The sequence below is a fragment of the Schistocerca americana genome, chromosome 4, assembly GCF_021461395.2.
Source record: "Schistocerca americana isolate TAMUIC-IGC-003095 chromosome 4, iqSchAmer2.1, whole genome shotgun sequence".
Lineage (NCBI taxonomy): Eukaryota > Metazoa > Arthropoda > Insecta > Orthoptera > Acrididae > Schistocerca > Schistocerca americana.
In genome coordinates, this window is record NC_060122.1 from 472,436,757 (window position 1) to 472,455,941 (window position 19,185).

Sequence of the window (19,185 nt, forward strand, 5' to 3'; positions counted from 1 at the left end):
TGTACCATCAAGAGCGATATTCTCCAATTATGGATTAAAGTTAAGTATTCCAAGATCTTCGTACTTTATTTGCAATTCTCAAGACATTGTCCTGTTCCAGACCTCACGCTAATCTGCGTGAGCTTAAAAGCGTGCATTTCGGCCTCCTCTAGCAACACGGTGTTGGCTCTTCTGCAAACACTTCAGTATTAAATGGTAGGATTACAGTAGTATTAGTAGAATTGGTAGGAAAGTAAACATAAATGAATGTGTAAAAAGAAAAACGGGACCCGACAACTTCCTCTTTTTTTAAATTTGAACTTCACATCATTCAACGTTACTTCACTGTATATTTTATACCCCCTACAGAATATAAATTGCATTTGCTAAATAATAAAAATTAGTTGATTGCCTATCTTCTGTGCTTTTATGTAACCGAGGCAGTTACTTTTGGTGCAAGATACAGTTTACATATTACTGATAAATGCAAAAGTTGTTTATGAATAACAGTCTTGTGTTTTATGTAAGTTTAGTGAAGCATTGAATCAATGTTTGATGTATTTTTGTTTGTGTTTTTAGCTTTTTGTTGAGGCAATAGCATTTTCTAGTACTACACAATAAATCTGTATTACATCTTTTATTTTTGCTACAACATCCCTCTGTTTCATGTTACAAAATGACAATTTTTGAATAAAACATGAATTAAACATTGTTAATTTCAGTTTTGTTGTAAATATTGTTTATTTTTAAGTAACAGACTGGAGGATAACTATGTAGAACATAAAAGTTCTATAGGTTACCTGAACCACTACATTCCACGTGGGAAAAAAATATATCTAAAAACAAAGATGATGTGACTTACCAAACGAAAGTGCTGGCAGGTCGATAGACACACAAACAAACACAAACATACACACAAAATTCAAGCTTTCGCAACCAACGGTTGCTTCATCAGGAAAGAGAGAAGGAGAGGGAAAGACAAAAGGATGTGGGTTTTAAGGGAGAGGGTAAGGAGTCATTCCAATCCTGGGAGCGGAAAGACTTACACACACAGTGTACAGGTAATGTGAGTATGACATTAACTGACCAAAGCTACAAGGGAAACTACTGTAGTAAACACTTGCTTATGACAGTCTACAGCAGTTACACAACTCTAGCCGCCAACAAGCTGTGGTCAGGAGCGGTGTTGACTGTCCAGTGGCAGAGCGCGCTGCTGAGCACTGTGTATTTTACTTCAGTGGCTGCTGCATAACCGTGCTTTCTGAACCCTCCCCCTCCCTTCCTTCCCCCAATACCAGCCTCTCCAAACTATGTAGACGGAAACATATCCTTCAGTCCTGCAGTTGTCATGGCCCCTGTTCCACAGCCAACTCCACTCCTGTCCCCATGTCCGCCGCCCTCCACCCCCCCCCCCCCCTCACTTCACTCATTTTCTACTCCCACTCTCATCTCTACTGTACTGTCTCTTTCTTTCTCTGTTCTAGCTCCCCCTCCCTGTCCACACCTCCACGTCATTGTCACCACGTGCAAAACCCCTGCCTGTACCAGAGTGAGCTCACCAGTACCACATCCCTGTCCTGTGTGCTTACTACCTCTCTCTGCCCACAGTCAGCAATCCTTCCCTCCAAAACACCCTCCATTGATATACCTTTCCACCTTATTTCTCTACTCACCCTCTACAGGGGATACAGTCTGTCACCCCATTCAAGTTACAGCACCATTACAACAATATAGTCTGCTGTGATGATGTTTCGTCCACATGATTATTGTTTCAGTAATTCACAGTTCGAATTAGTCTGTAAAGTCATCTGTGACTTTCAAATACAGCTAGCATATGTTTAGATAGAAAATTATTCCGTAACCAAGTAATGAACTTGTGCAGTTAATATTTGTGGGAACTGACTTAACTGTCTGTTGACAGCTCTATTGTTGGAATGATTACAGACACTACTATACTCAGTTCACATAGTAATATATGCTTATTGACTCTTATCATCACTGACACATCTTTGCAATGATGACTTGCCTTCTATCCTCATAGATGATAAAAAGTGTTATCTAGTTTGAGTTACTGCAGTCCAAGTAATAATTAGTGCAAGAACTTTCATTTTATACTCAGTGTCAGTGTTGTATGAGAGAAAAATTGCTAGTTTCATACATACCTATTTGCAACATGACCAAAATAACCTTTTTCACCCTTTAAATTGTCAAACACATTTCATATTTAGCAGTTAGTCAATGTTCTGGTGACATTTATTTCAATATGCCCTTTATTACACTCGTTCTCAACTGATGAATGGCTCTGCAGAATTAAATGTTTAGATATCTTACTTCTGAAGGGAAAGGAAAGGAGAGGAGGGGGGAGGGGGAGGGGGGATCTCATTGATTTTTTAACTTATGAAAAAAATGGAGAAAAGAATTTGCATTAAGTTTTGCTTTAAGACTAGAATAAAATGTGGCACCAAATGTAATATTGTGGAATTTTTATTTTGGTAAGTTATCTGTGATGTACTTGCTTTTCTTTATTAGCAGTGAACAAAAATGCTACGACATTTGGAAAAACAAATCTGTTAAAAATACGCCTGGGTTTGGTGAAACAATTCATGGCAATTGCAGAACGATAAAGCACCTGCCCAAATTTCACTGAAAAATCGTCAGCATATGGTCAAATAAAACACCATTCTGAGCCCTCAACCTCTGTATGTGCTGTGCATGGGACTCTAGTGATATCTACCAATAGTTATAGCTGGAAAGAATGATGAAATATGAAATTCTAGCAGCATCGAAGAGAGAGAGTCAGAGTAGCTCAAGGAGCTAAATACTGTAACCAAAATTGTGTTTCAGAAATTCTCAAAGACTAGTGAAACCACTGGTACAAATGTGATGTATGTTGTGCATAAGTACTTTGAACACAAGAAAGTTAATGTCTGTGTGTAAATATTTGTGAAAAAAATTAAAATTTTATGTAAGCTCTTCTCTAAACTCTTATTGCAAAAAATACTGCTGGCTTAATGATTTTCAGATATAAATTTCACTGTGCTGGGGCAGACAGTCTTTCATTTGAGAAAGACAGGGCCAAGTACTATCCCTCCCCAACCTCAAGCTTGTGCTCCACCTCTAATGACCTGCTAGTTGACAAGATTTTAACCCTAAGCTTTCTGTCTTCCTTGCTCTTACTATTGTTTGTTATTTTCTGATATGTAGGTACAGCTGTTGCGATCATTGTTGACTGGGAAGTCACATGTTGAAGTAAAGACTGTTGATGGATTTCAAGGAAGAGAGAAGGAAGCTGTTATTTTATCACTTGTCAGAACAAATCGTGAAGGCAACCTTGGTTTCTTGACAGACAAGAGAAGACTGAATGTGGCTGTCAGTCGTGCACGCAGGTTTCTTGGTGTGGTCGGAGATTCTGTTACTGTCAGTAATGATGAGACAATTAAGAGCCTTCTTGACTATATAGGAGAACAGGGGACAGTATTAACACCAGATTTTTATACAGGTATGTTACAAAGAGTGGGTGGATGTCTTGTCTACCATGTATACATTTGTTGGAAACTTTTCTGACACCATGTTTGCATTAAATTGGTGTATGAAATGTGTGTGTTTTGACTTTCGCCATTGTTAAGCATGTGCCTAGATATAATACATTGTAACAGGAAAAAAAATACAGGATAACAGCAATATGTCCTACAAATTTACAATCTGTCAACACTCATGTACTTTAAGATTCAGTATCACATTGTAGTATAGACACAATTTAAAAATAACAATGTCCTGGTAGTGCTGTGTTACCCTTGATAACAAAGCCAGCTGCTGTTATCAGTGACAAAACACGATATGTAGATTTGTATTGTTTACATACAGGTTGAAATCAGTCAGTTTGGGGCAGAGATAATAACATAAAACATCTTAGAGTAACTAGTAAAAAACACATTATTGATCAGTATACTCCATTTTATACAGCGTAATCTTTGGTTCACCATGTACATCACAATACTTAGCTATGTGGACATTGTAATTTTTGACCTTATAAGGATGTGAATTATTTATACGTATGAATATTTTATGATTGAAAATCTGTGCCATACTGGGGTTTGAACCCAGATTTTTTGCTTTTTGTGAGCAGTTTCCTTAACCAACATGCTGTCTGATATTGCCTCCAGGTTGGACTTCAACTATTATTTCCACTGATATTTTTATCCATGTTTTCTAAACTCTACATCTAGAGATTCTACCATGGGGTTTATGGGAATGGCACCACTGAGGAGTGAATTCACTAATAAATTCATTAGTAAAAGTAGCATACCCTGCTACAAAGGATGGGTTTGAACTGAATTAGAGTAGCTTTGAACTGAATTAAAGTAGCTGAAATGAATTTCATATGGCTTCAGTGGAGTAAGATCATTGAAGATGTAATGACATGAAATGATGTTGGTGAAAACTAGGCATAATTCTCACTTGTTTTTGCTGGCATTATCTCACGTCATTGCATCTTAATTGATTTATACCCATTGACTTCACATTAATTTCATTTCAGCAGTTTCATGTTTATAAATATGTGTTTAATGTGTCCAATTGTTTAAGGTTGTTGTTTTCTAAATTTAGTAATTATAGTCAGTACAACATGGCCCTAAATGCTACAGTGCTTGTGTGTAGTGGGCTGACAGTGAATATGTGTATTCTATATTCTGGGCGTTTTCTATATAATAGATGTTTCAAAAAGGACTTTAAAAATTCATATAAATTTATTGAAAAAAGATAAACAGCTGGGTTTAGTGTTATTTTGTTTTATCCTTAAGCTAAAGATGTTGTATGTGACTTCCCAAACTTGCTGTAGCATTGCAGGTGTAACTTGCTCAAATTCTTGCTCTAAGTTCAGGTAGAGAAGCTGGCACAGGAGGTACAAACATGATATCCTTGATGAATCCCCATTAAAAATAAAATTTAGTGGTGTCAGGTCTGGGGAATGTGGGGGCCATGCAATTGGCGCAGCATGGCCAATCCATTGACCTGGAAAGCAGTCACTGAGAAAATCCCGGACATCAGCCAGGTAGTCGCGTGGTGCATCATATTGTATGAGGTAAACATTTCATTCCTGGTCATCCTCATTGATCTGTAGTATCAAAAATTGTTGTAACATATCCAGGTACACTATCCCATTGATGGTTCTCACATGGGGGGAAAAAAAGGGGCTGTACACTTTGTTATTGCTCAATGCACACCAAACTTACAGTTTAGGGCTATCATGAACATGTTGCAATGTTTGATGTGGATTTTCACTGCCACAAATCCTACAGTTATGTGTGTTAACCTTGCTACTCATCAGAAAAGATGATTTTGCCCAAGAAATGTTCATCCTCATGTAATCGATTTAACATATCCGCATAGAAGTTCTTGCAACCAATTTTATCAGTGTCTTTTATTGCTTGTACAATTGTCAGTCTGTACGGTTTGAAATGCAAACGGTTTCTCAGCACACATCAAACAGATGTATGTGGGATTTGCAGTTCATGAGATGCACGTTGGGTCAATTTCATAGGGCTGCTGACAAAACGTTGTCTCAGTCGCTCAATGATGTCGTTAGATGTGCTTGGATGACCTGGTGATTTCCCATGTCTTACCGAGCACCCTGTTTCTACAAAACATTTATGCCACTTGTAAATTGTAGGCCTACTAGAAGGATCTTTAGCATACTTGGTATGGAAATTACGCTGAACTGTTGTTGCTGACTTCAATTCTTCAAACCAAAACACACAGCTAGCACACTCGGGTCCAGTGAGGACAGCCATCTTTAACGCAACTGCCGCAAGTGCTCCTTATGGCGTGATTCGGCTGTAACAAACTATGCGAGACAAAATTTGTATATCCCTGCAAATTGACACAACAATCACCTCTGTAGGTACTTTGAATTACTTTATATCAATTTGTAAAGTTCGTTTTGAAACATCCTTTGTATTGAACATATGATTTTGTTGTATGCTGGTTGTCCTGAGATGAAGAAAATATAACACTTTTAGTGGCAAACTTTATGGTGCTTTTCAGTTTTGTTGCTCATTCATTCTTTTATTCATTCATTCATGCCCTCAAGGATGTGGAACAAGTTGTACATTATTAGGCAAAAACCCATCGCTGGAACTTCTGTAATGCACACTAGGTGCTAACTATGACTGTGATAATATACTCAAACTGGTAATAGTGGGGAGGGGAGGGATGATACTGTTGCCTGCTCTTAGATTAGTCAGCTTCTATTCTTATATCATATTTCAAACTAAGTGTTTATGTAACTGTACACACTATGTACTATCTACACAGTGGCAGTGTTAAAACCTGTTTAATAAAATCATTAGAGTTAAGAAAAATGTACATCCATGAGTCCAAATAGTCTGATTAATTATACAGGGTGATTTCATTATGATGTTACAAACTTTCAGGAATGATGGACAAAGGAAAATATATCAATTTGAGGTAAGAGACTGATCCAGAAATGATGAAGTTGAAAGTTAATAGCGAAAATCTTTCTGATATTTCTGTCAGTGGAATACATGTGCTGGTGAAATACACGTAAAAGTACTGTTGTTGCTAAGATTGTAGGATAGGCAACTTTCAGAAGTGGCAGTATGGACCAAATAAGGAAAAAAATGTCTACAGGGTGTATCTGGAAAGTAATATGTTGTAAATTTTTTATGTGACTGCCTTGCAGATTGATTGGACTGATTGGGAAGGGTGGAAGGATCCTTATCTTTTCACCGGTGGGTTATCCAGTTGCCTCTGTGCTCTTGTAAGGTTAGTACAGCTTCTTCTGTGAACCTCTACATAGTGATCACGTTGAGCTAACGATGAAGAGAAATTTAGAACAACACTGTATGATAAAGTTTTGTGTGAAGCTCAACAAGATGCTGCCGGAAACTTTTGGAATGCTTAAGGATGCCTTTGGGGATGATTACCTATCTTGATCGCAGTTGAACAGGTGGTGCAAATTGTTTAGAGTAGGTCAGGAGGGGGTTGCCGACAAGACCCACACAGGATGTCCATCAGGATCTCAAACGGGTGCCCATGTGACTTTTGTGTGCCAGTTCCTGAATTCAGATGATCCAGAATGAGTGTTCACTTGATGTTGGAATTATTAGACTTGGTGAAGAGATTGTATTGGATAACTGGACCATGCAGAAGTTTTGCACGAAACTTGTTCCCAGAGTTTTGACCAATGCATAAAAGCAAGAGTGAGTGGAAGGGCATGAAGAATTCGAGCAACTCTGTGAAGATGATTCCTGGACATCATAATCACTGGGGATGAATAATAGGTCTTCCAGTACAGTCCAAGATGCAGAGAGGCAGAATGAGGAATGGCACATGATGTCGCTGCCATTGCAGAAGAAAGCTGGCATGAGGAAGTCCCAGGCGAAGACCACTCTCCCTCCCTCCCTCCCTCCCTCCCTCCCCCACCCCCTGACCTCCCTCCCCCACCCCCTGACCTCCCGCAAGGGGTATAGTGCATTATGAGTGCACACCTGGCCGGACCCTCTGTGCTCAGTTTTACAAGGAAGCGCTCCAGACTGAATCACAGGTTCACCTGCATCTGAAAGAAGTTCCATGTGTCTTGGAAACTGCACCATAACAATGTGCCAGCTCACACTGCCTTTGTTGTCTGAGCCTTGCATTACTTTCTGAACAATATCTGTAGTAAACACGGGCTCTAAAATGCATACCTTTAGAGCTATGAACTCTTATTCATCTTCAATCCTGTGAAATACTTCCTTCTACTGCAAGCTCTTTAGTTTCTGTATTTGTAGATGAGGTAGTAAGGACCAGAAAAGGAGAAAGAGTCCAGTAAATATGGTCTCTGAAATGCACAAACAACTATGGGCACTTATTCAGTAGAAGAGTTGTGTTTCACAGTAACGAAGGTGAACAAGTGCTCATAGCTCTTAAGGTATGTATTTTAGAGTCCATACTTACTAATTTTTTTTTCCTTATTTGGTCCATAATACCACCTCTGAAAGTTACCTACTACACAATTGTAGCAACAACGAACCCCAGTGCATGTATTCTATTGCCAGAGGTATCGGAGCAAATTTTGCTTTTAACTTTTGGCTTGATCAGTTATACAGTTACCCTCCTCCATCACCACTGAAAGTTTGTAACATCATTACAAAATCACCATGTAGAAGTAGTGGCTAATAAGGTATTTTGATTTTTGAACATCTGGGAATTTCAATTTCTTTCCTGATGTCTCCCAGCAACTTCCTTTAGACTTTTGCATCAGAATGCTTTATGAAACTTCATTCCAAAACATAGATGGGGGGTGCACAGTCAGTATGGAAATTACTTTTGCTTCTAGTATTGTGATTGTGAATTTTATGGTGTATCCTAAATGCTCTCTTATTTAGTATTATCCACATCTACAATTGTGGAGAAAATTTATTGGCATGTAAATGCAAGAATCTGTAAGCCCTTCAAGAGGCTTTTGCGAGGTGTTCAGATCTCATCTTAACATGGTATTCTTACTGCATGCTTCTATAGAATAAATTATTTTTTAACCTTAGCTCCATTTGTCCACTTGATCATGCAGTAAGACAGTGCTGAATGAAAGTACACAAAGTATTCTAGCAATCTTGTTGGTGCAGGTAAAGGTTGTGAAAACTAGCTTTGTTGAAATAATAAATTTCCAACACAAAATATATTATGGAAAATTGTGTATCACAATTACAGCTGCAGTCTTTCCTTCATAATGTATTGTGGAAGCACTGTAATAATTCAGCAACTGAAAATCAAAAAAAGGTTTATAATCACTGAGTGACTGTATAAGTCTGTTTTGAGAGACTCCATATCATTAATCATAAAATCTCATGAGTGATTATATGAATAGGAATGCTAAAGCTAGAATTTTACATTTGAACACTGGTCTGCTCAAAGTTCGCAAACAGCGTCTGCAAATAATTTCGACTGTCCTTTTATGGGCTAAGAATATTCTTTGTTAACACACAGAATTGTCCCAAAATGTATCATAGGTTGTAATAGACTGAAAGTATTCTAATAAAAAAGCTTTCTCTCCATTGTCATAGATAGTGAAGGTTATTATAAAGAAGATAGAAAAATTTAGCTTCTGCACTAGATCCTGAATATGACATATTCAAGAGGCTTCTGGGTTGGGGAGGGGGGGGGGGGGAGGGGGGATGTAAATAAATTAGGAGTAAAGGACACCACTCCCTGAGTAGCAGAAGCATTGAGTTGTCAACAAGGACACACAAAAGAAAAAGAAAAAACTTGCTAGCTTGCTGTCTTTGGATTAAAATGGTTAGAACTTTGCGTATGTTCTTATTAGTGAATGGATTTACTACATAATTGTTTGAATTTAAAATGCTGTCATAATCTGCTCATTACATTTAGTAACTGTATTTGTGATTCTTCCACTTCTCCCAGCATAATTCAGGAAAAATATGTCTCAGATGAACAACCGGATGTCAGTGTCCAATGGGCGCAATATTTCAGCAAACAAGAACTTTCCGTCATCAAGTGCACAGATGAACTGAGTGCCTTGGAGCTTGTGTGGGGCTTATGTCTTCTCTCCTCCACCCCTCCCTTCTACTTGGCATTCTGTACGAGGTCTGCCCCCAGCTGGGGGCATATGTCTAGCATCTCCTCCTCCTCCTTCTCCTCCTCCTTCTCCTCCTCCTCCTGCCAAGTTGATCCTTCCAAGGCATGCACGCAGGAATGCGTACTGGTGGCATCTCTGCTATTGCACTGACTGCCAATGAAGTCTGTTCATTGTGGGATATCTCCCTCCTCCTCTTCTTGACTGGACCCAGTGCATGTTCCCAGGACTTACTAAGGATGTAACCACTGTTAATAATTTATCAGTGGCTCCCTTACTCAAATTTTGATAGATTCTTCAAGTACACAGTCCCAGAAATCGAATGTCTGTGTCAGAACCTCCGTATGGTCGTAATGCATTCCACGTGATTCCAGTTGGCAATGTTCCGTGACTGCCAACTTGTTAGACTGCTGCAGTCTGATGTACTGTTGGTTTTCTTGATGATGACCTTAGACAGTATGCACAGCTTGGCCTATGTGAATGATGCCACACTGGCAGGGTAACTAATAGACCCCAGATTTCCAAAGTCCAAGGTTATCCTTGACACTAACAAGCAGTGTCTGTGTTTTAATTGATGGACAAAAGACTCTTGATTTTTACAAAGAATTGCTCCAATCTTCCCAGATAATGTGCCACAAAATGGAATAAATGCAATGGCTGCAGCCTCCTGAGGGTCCTCTTTTGTTAATGCTGATTGTACAGTCAGTGTAGGACATAGAGCTCTCTGAATCTGTCACTTTGTGTAGCCTTTTTCCCAAACACTGTCCTCAGAATGTTCAGACTTGTGATTGAGGCTGTCAGTGTCAAAGAGGGTATGAGCCGTATGTATCAATGTTTTGAGCATGCCATTCCTCTGTGCTGGGTGGTGGTAGCTGGCTGTATTTAGGTATAAGTTGGTGTGCCTCATCTTGAATTACATGCTTTGGTCCAACATGTTGTCCATTCTAATTTTTATCTAGACATCCAGAAGGGGAAGCATTCCATCCATTTCAACCTTCATGATAAAATTGATGTTCTGGTATGAGGAACTGAGAAGTCTGAGAATATCACTCTGTTTGTCCCTTCCATGTGATCACATGATGAAGATTTCATTAGCGTAGTGGGAGAAACAAGTAGGTTTCCATTGAGCTGATTACAGGGCTGCCTTTTATGACTATACTAAGGTTCTGACACATGTCTAATTTCTGGGACTGTGTAATTAAAGAATCTATCAAGATTAGAATGAGGAAGTCACTAATCAGTCACAATAGTGGCTACACCCTTAGAAAGGCCTAGGAATTCGAATTGAGTCTGATTAAAAAGAGGAAGGAGATATCCCACAATGAACTGACTTTAGAGACGAGCAGGGCAATGGCTAAGATGCATCCAGCACATGCCCATGGGTATAAACCTTGAATGGAATGGTTCGATGGTAGGAAGAGGGTGGGAGGATATACTGGAGATGTGCCCATGCCTGGGTATGGATCTCGCACAAACACCTGCTCCAAAGCATTCAGTTTGTCAGCACACCTGATAGTAGCAGTGTGGTCAATTGCTGAAATATTGCACCCATTGGACACTAACATCTGTCCATCCACCATAAACTACTTTGTCAGCTGTGTGTTTGTCTTGAGGCAGTGTAGCAGATGATGCACAAATCCTCAGACTGTATTCATCCTGTGTTTGATAATGAGAGCCCTCAGTGACTTCCAACAAACTTTAAGCTAATTTCAAACCCCTCCTTAATCTTCTCTAACTTATGTGCTTAAAGTCAAATATTCACCACATTAACTCATTTGTAAAGTAATGACATGTTTAAAGCAGTTTTATATATGGGAATTTGATTGTTTAAAGAATTACAGGTTTACTGGAATAAATTAAATTTATTAAGAAAAACAATGGATTCAGATTATAACACAGTTACAACACTTCACCTCCTTTTACATCACCCCAGTGAGATTCAAATAGGTTCCGTGTTAGTTAACATCCTTCAATTACCTAGTTTCGAGGTATGAAATATGCTTATGTTCAGTTCCTTACCTAAAAGTGTGTTGTGACCCACACAGTCAAATGCTTTTGTTAAATCAAAGGAGATACTTATTGTTATCAACTTACTGATTTGCCCTGCAAGAACCTCTCACCCATTTCCTGTTGCTGCTTTCTTCTGAAATCAGAGTGTAAGTCTAACAAAAAGTTATGTGCCTAATGTGTTACTTCTCTCTTATATATTTTCTTCTCAAAAAAACTTTGAAAACATTGTTATCAGTGATATTGGCTTGTAATTGACTCCATTATTTGTTTTGCCTTTTTTATACAGTGCTTCTGCTGATGAAGGCCATTCCAAAGCAGTCCCATTGAACATGGGCACTAGTGGCCACCCCTCCGCACGCTTGCAGGCAGAACAGCTACTATAGGCTACTTGACAGGCAGCCCAGTTGCAATCATTCTGCACCTACATGAGGTGGTTGGTCACCCCGGCTTGCATCCTCTTGGCCGCTACAGTAGGATCGTGTAGGCTGCTGCCTGGCTACCTGATTGCCAGTGCAACAGCAGTTTAATCACCCCTACTCACATTACCGTGGGCACCCTGCCACCCATCAGCTGGCATATGAGTTGGAACACCCTTGCTAATGAGTGTTTTAATCTGTCTGCAAAGTGAACACACCTGAAAGATACATTGCACAGGTGATTAAGTAAATAGGTAATGTGTATTGCATTGATCTTCATAAGTCTACTTGAAATTTCATCATACTCATACGAGCCTCTAGTGCTTTAACAATTGGTTCAATATCATTCTTGCTTGTTTCCAACAGGTGGATATGACATAATTGTGTTAGCTCACCAGCTTTTTCTAAACTTCCGCAAACTTGCTTGTGCAAATATAATTTTGATTTACCTTGCCAAGTATTGACAGCAAGTGACTGTCAAAATTCCAGCTCTGGTACATCATTAGAATTATCATTCTCACACAGAAGAGATGTGATACATTGAACACCCACATTCTGCCTTGATATTTTTTTTAAAAAACTGACCTATTTTGAAAGCTGCTTATTCTCTGTATTTAACACATTGTTTTAATCTGTTTGATGACATCCTTCAACACTTTGCAGTATTGTTTGTAGTGAAACAAACAAAACTGATCCTATTTCCTGCATCATGATGTTCTAATGTCATTAATTATCCAAACAGGTTGCTTATTACTACAGTGTTTCTGCACGCAAATCCTTATTCAAAAAGGACTTCAAAGGAAGTGATAGATTTTTTTATAAATGTGTTTGGTGTGCATGTCTTATCAAGGGTACCCTTCAAGATTAGCTTTAGATGTCTGCATTGCAAATGAAACTGTATCTCTAAATATTTTGTTTACTTCTTTGGATGTGACTCTGCCTTAATTCATTATAACTTTACTACACTCACATTAAGGAAAAACAGAACACCTTTAATGAGTAGAAATAGTATGTTCATATTCACAGGGGGACATGTACATTAGTATATTCTACAGAAATGGTTAGCATTTCAGTCACGTCGGTTCAGCATGTGTGCTGTTGCCTAGTAGGCACAGGGCCCTGATAACTTATTCCATGCATAATAGCATCGACACGTATAAGGCATAAATCGTGTCCAGTGGTATAGCCATCCATGCTGTATTCACCTGGTTCCAAAGTTCATATATGGTGGTTGGCATTGGATCACAGCGCTGCACCTGTCATTTCACCATATCCCACACATTTTTGATTGGTGACAAGTCTGGTGAGCTGCCAGCCTAAGTCAAAAGACTGATGTCCTGTGATACCAATAAGGCACATGTTCATGCAGCAACATGTGGTCGTGCATTGTCCTGCTGAAAAATGGCATCTGGGGCATTGTGCAGGAAGGGTATGGCTTTGGGTCACAGTATGTCATTCACGTAGTTCACACTGGTCACAATGCCCTGAAAATGCACCAGCAGTGATTTGTCATTGTGCCCAATAGCAGCAAACCAAAATTTGGCCATCATTTTCAAACAAACAGGACCTGGATTCATACAAAAACACTATCCAATGCCATTCCTGTCCCCAGTGGTGTTGTTCCCTATACCATTGCTGTCTAACATGTTTCTGCACATTTGTCATAGGTAGGTGGAGACGTGGATGACACACATGTAACCCATGCTGTAATAAATGATGAAGGGCTGTCATCCTCGGTAGTGTACAATGTGTGACACTGTTCCACTGTTGTGCCAGAGCCAAGGAGGAAACAGATCTGTCCTGCAGTGCTGTTCGGATGAGGTGTTGATCATCTTGGGGGGGGGGGGGGGGGGTTGGTGCAACTTGACCCGTCTCGTCATGTTCTACGGCCTTCCATGAACCATTCTGCCCACACCCGTTGCACTGCCAAAACACTTTGTCCCACACTAGCAGCAATTTCGTGGATTGGTACATCACATTCTATCATGCCAATAATGCATCTTCTTTCAAACTCACTGATCTGATGGTATGGTTCATGCATGCATCTGCAGGGCATCCTGCACATCTGCTCAAGTCACACTGAGCCATTACCTTTGGTTTATAGTGACAACAAGAGCCGCAGGCACATTTTACCGGCAGGTGGTGTTGTGCCACAATATCGATGTTGAGCATGAATCCACAGGCTGATATAGTTCAGATGCTAATTATTTCTGCAGAACATACTTGTGTACATGTCCTGTGGATATGAATGTTCTGTCTCTGGTCATTCAAGATGTTCTGTTTTTTTTTTTTTTTTTTTTTCTGAAAATGAGTGTATTTATCCATTATAATCTGACCAGCCATTTGTAATTTTTCTCCCAATGTGTCTCAGCTTGAGAAAAATTATTTAAGTCATCGTATGAAGCTGTGCTACTGTTTACTTGTAGTCTAACTAGGGAATGGTCCAATAAGACATGTTGAAACGTACCCTGAAGTTTTTTACGCAGGAAGAAGATGATGAAAGAAATGCACTGCCAAAATTTTAGCTGCTAAGAGACACTGCAAGTGTTTTGTAAAAAATGTAGAAGTTACACACTTTTTCCACACGAAGAATAGCTTATAACAGCGATTTGGACAGCCCTGCCCACCTAGCGCGCGACTCGGCAAATCGATCACGCTGCACCATGTAGCGGAATTACCTGTAGTTCACAGACACCAATTTTAAGCACCAAAATCCTGGTTTACAATGGAGCAAATGGAAGCGAACACATGTGAATGAGCATTTGCAGAAAACTTACTACGATTCGCTTGTATATGGGTAGAATCTTTTATACTAGAGGGAACGGAAGATAACATGAGGTAGCGAACACTGCCTACGAACACTGTATTATTAGTTTTTGGAGTGAATATTTGGCATACAGGCTATAATTCTATCTTGTTAGTGTCACAGTACGAAACTTTGCTATTCAGTGAGGATTATTTTGCATCGCGAGAGCACTGTTCTTGACTGAGTATGCAAAATAGTGCAGGGATGGAAGAATTTAAGAGTCTCAATTTGTATGGAAGTGTGACATTTGTGGAGGTTGTACACCTTACATGGATTTACCTCTTCATCTCTCCTTAGCACTGGTCCAAAATTTTCCTTGTGTGTCGGCTGCCATTTTTCCCAGGCTTCTCATTACCATTGAGGGGAACTCTGGAAACAGAACACTAATTACTGATGACAAACATCATTTTAAGAGGTGACACAGCTAGCATTTTCCCTACGCATGTAAGGTCTAATGGTCACATTTGTTTTTGTATTTTTTTTTTTTTTCTAAAACAAAAATGGTCTAGTGGCAAAGTGTGCGCTTCATGATCCTTAGAGCGTGGGATCAAATCCCATTCAGTCCACAACTTTTTCACTATGATTTTTAACCGAGCAGTCACTTCTCACAGATGTTGGAGTGGCCATGAAAGACATGGTTTGGATTCCACGTTAAACTGCAGGTCTCCATTTTCTGATTAGGTAACTAGGGAATGTTAGGGACACCCAAGTAGCTGCAGTGGCATCCAGTTAATAAGAGACCTGCAAGAGGCCTACTGGGTACATCTGACCAAATTCTCTTTTGCTTTCCACTGTTGAAAAAATTCCAGGCAGAATCCACATTACATCTACATATTTTTCTTTGTCTTCCACAAAAAGAGAGGCGTCGTTATGTCGAGCCTATGAATCCAAGAAAAGCAATGAATTAGTTTCTGTAGCTGGTAGGAATACGTTTCGAACGAAACGTTGAAAATTATTCTTTTCAATTTTTCCAGATTTTGATACTTCGATTACAAGATCTAAGCAGTCCATTTTTTATTTTTGGTCCTAATTTGCCTTGCGTTTGTTGACGACAGGTATACAACTGTGGAAACAGTAAACCACTCATACTTATCACTGGCATTATCGTATGTGAGTGTGTCGTCGTGTTCATTGATTTGGCAACCGACTTTTTTCACCCTGAAATGATAAAGTGCGGTGTGCTCGCAGTTCTTTCACCAAACATGACTGATCATCTTTATAAAGAGCAGTTGCAGTGATAACAGCAAGTTTTGTCTTTATGTCAGCTATGAATTTCTCTATAGCGTTGTCTATCACTTGCAGCTGCTCTACACGTTTACATAATGTAAACTTGGTAATTTTGTGACTTCCTATTCTGTAATATTTCTTGAACTTGCATAGCCTGTCGACAAAGCTTGGAAATTAACAATATTTGTGTCAGATGCAATTTGGGGGACCCTGTCTCGTAGATATCCATCATTAACAGTGCATAGTCTCTCACGAGCAGTCCTAAATCTTCTGAACGGTTTTTCATTCAGATGGTTTCAGGTTTCTGTTTGGCGCATATTTCTTACTTCATGTAATTCATTCTTCCATTTGTATAGTTCACACTCTGATTTTATGAAACGAAAATGCCTTTGCACACTGCATAACTTCTAGTGTTTTTTCCCTCCTTCATTTAACCAATATTTCACTTCCCTCTCTTTGTCAGCGAAAGCTGTTGCAGTACATTTTTTAAAAGGCTTGGAAGGTATTCTTCTTCAGAACTGTCACTGGCACAACTGTTTGTCGTCCAAACCACAATTATTGGAATTGTCATGGTTATTTCTTATTTCTTCTTATGTCTTTACAATTTTAAAGGAAATGTCGATGACACTTGAATGAATGTCAGGGAAACTAACTAACAAAGGACACATATGTACATCCTCAAGAGATGTAGGTGATTTTGGCTGGAAACCACGTTCTTCGTATTACATCATTGTTAAACTGATAACATTTATTGGATTCTGCGTAACTGTGAAACTGGAAGAGAGAAAAAAAAAAAAAAAAAAAAAAAAAAGGTCCTATCAGGAGGGATGCCTTACGAAAGCACAATAAATATTAATTCAGCTTTACCTTTATTGTCAGTACTGCAAGAAGCAACTGATAATTTGTAATGGATGTTACTACTGTGTTTTGTAGTGTCAGAGAAACTATCAATGAACGGTAACCTGAAACGTCCTTTACAAATTATGATCGAAGTGTGTCATGTTTCTTGTTTAGAAATGTACCGCCAACCTCGGCTGTCTGTGTGTGCCTAGTTGCGCATGCACAGTTGTTACAGCGCCAGTAGTCCATTTCTACCACTGCCTTGCAGTGCCTCTTAGCAGCTAAAATTTTGACAGTGGATTTCTTTTGTTGTCTTCTTCCTGTGTAAACAAATTTTAGGGAAGGTTTCAAAATGTCTCATTGGCCCGTTCTCTTGTAACTGGAAAGGACACTATTTGCATCAGGTTGTGAGACTCAAGCAGACCCATCAACATTCTTTTCCGTGGAGAAATTACCACAGAAAACTTGATGTCTTTCTTTAAGGACTGAGTCAACCTGGAGAGGAAAATCATGTAATGTGAACTGGAATATCTCTGGAGGACTATAATTAAAAGATTTTTCATGGAAATTTAAACACTCGTGTAGTACCTTCAAATATTCTGAACTTTTGTTTTTTACAGTGCTTTGATGTGTCAAATTTTGGTGGAATGCTACCTTTCAAGTACACAGTACTCCTATTTATGTCACATGTAATGCATTTTATGTTGTTTTTTTTGCCAGTTATTTTATTAATATGTTTGTTTTAATTTTCAGGGAATGAGGGTGCCCAGAAATCTGTTTCACAGAGCAGTCCAGCTATAAAAAAATTACCTGGTAGAACAAAAACAAAGCCTTCAAAAAAAGAGTCATCTTCTATGCCTACTGCAAACAAGACCTGTAACAAAGATTTGTCAGCCCAATCTAGGTTACATAAATCTCAACAGCCTACAAAGCCAGACTCACATGAACAAGACAACAACAAAGAATTACATGAACATGTAACCAGTGAAGCTACAAGTACGAGTGACATCAAGACCACAGTCTCAGAAACTGAGAAGTGGAAATTGGAGCTTGAAAAAATATTTTTGGTACCTAACGGTGCTTCAGAACACCATTTCAAAAATCTTACATCATATGAAAGAATGTTGATACATGAAGCAGCTGAAAATCTGAACTTGGAGCATGAAAGTGTTGGTGAGGGAAAGAATCGTTACATTGTGGTCAGGAAACCAGCAAGTAAAAAACAAAATTGTAGTGAACCAAGTGATATGCAGAAGTCTGATGAAAATAAGAATGACAATATTTTGTGTAGAACTAAGTCTTCCAATAAAGGCAAAATAAAGGATGAGGATAGAGAAGCCAATGTACCAGGCACTAGAAAAAGTGATAAGCCGGGTGTTAAGAAGAAAAATGTGAATGCATTAGATAAATTAAAGGATGATGATTTTGATTCTGTAATTAGCCATTTTCAAAAAATGAATACAAAGTGCAATTATGAAGACTGCAGGAAGTCTACAGAGCTGATATCCAGTACTTGCATTCACTGCAGATTGCGTTTCTGTTTCGAGCATGCCCTTCCTGAAGTGCATGGTTGTGGTGAGGCAGCTCGTAAGCATGCACGACAAACATTTAAGCACCCACCTCCAGTGAAAAGTGATGATCATCATCGAAACCAAAAACTGAAAAAGCTTCATACCAAACTCAAGGAGAAAAATGATGAAAGAAAAGCAAAAACTAAAAACAAATAAGGAACTTTCTCCTTTATTAACAACACATTTTGTCCATGCTACTTATTCTGTGACATGCTGTGTTTAACCCTGACAAAATATTTACTGAGTTGTGATTATCACATATGTGTTTCATACTTATGTTTAGGAAAGATAAGTTTCTTGTATGCTGAAATGAAGACAATTAAAAACCATTTTTGATAAGCTGTAGTTATTTTCATAGTTGGCAGTATGACCGATATGAATAAATCAAGAAAAATCCTATTGATGATCTCTCCTGCTTTCCATTACTATTATGTTTCATTTGACATTTATGAAGGTTTGTTGAAGATGTTTATCAGTTTCAGAAAAAAGTACTGTTGAAACTTGACTATGTCTGTAACAAACAGAAATTAAAATTTTAAATAAAGCCAGGAACTGATATTTACAGCTATGAATTGAAACAACAGCAGACAAGAATGTTCTTCTGTGTAATCTCCTATTAAATCCAGTCATTTGAAACCAATATCTCCCAATGATAGAGAACTGTTTGCTAATGAGAATGAACAACATCATAAATTATTTGTAATGATTGTTTATAAATGATTTGATTAAAATATTAAAGACATA

General features: G+C 38.7%; 1 protein-coding gene across 1 annotated transcript in view; it reads left to right on the plus strand.

Annotated features, from left to right (window-relative positions):
• Window positions 1-18,780, plus strand: part of LOC124613108 (DNA-binding protein SMUBP-2-like) — a 57,967-nt gene extending 39,187 nt beyond the window's left edge. The window contains exons 8-9 of the mRNA XM_047141713.1: window positions 3,184-3,478; window positions 17,624-18,780. Coding sequence (XP_046997669.1) covers window positions 3,184-3,478; window positions 17,624-18,597 — 1,269 coding nt within the window. The 3' untranslated portion in view covers window positions 18,598-18,780. The remainder of the gene's footprint in view (window positions 1-3,183; window positions 3,479-17,623) is intronic.
• The last annotated feature ends 405 nt before the right edge of the window (window positions 18,781-19,185 follow it).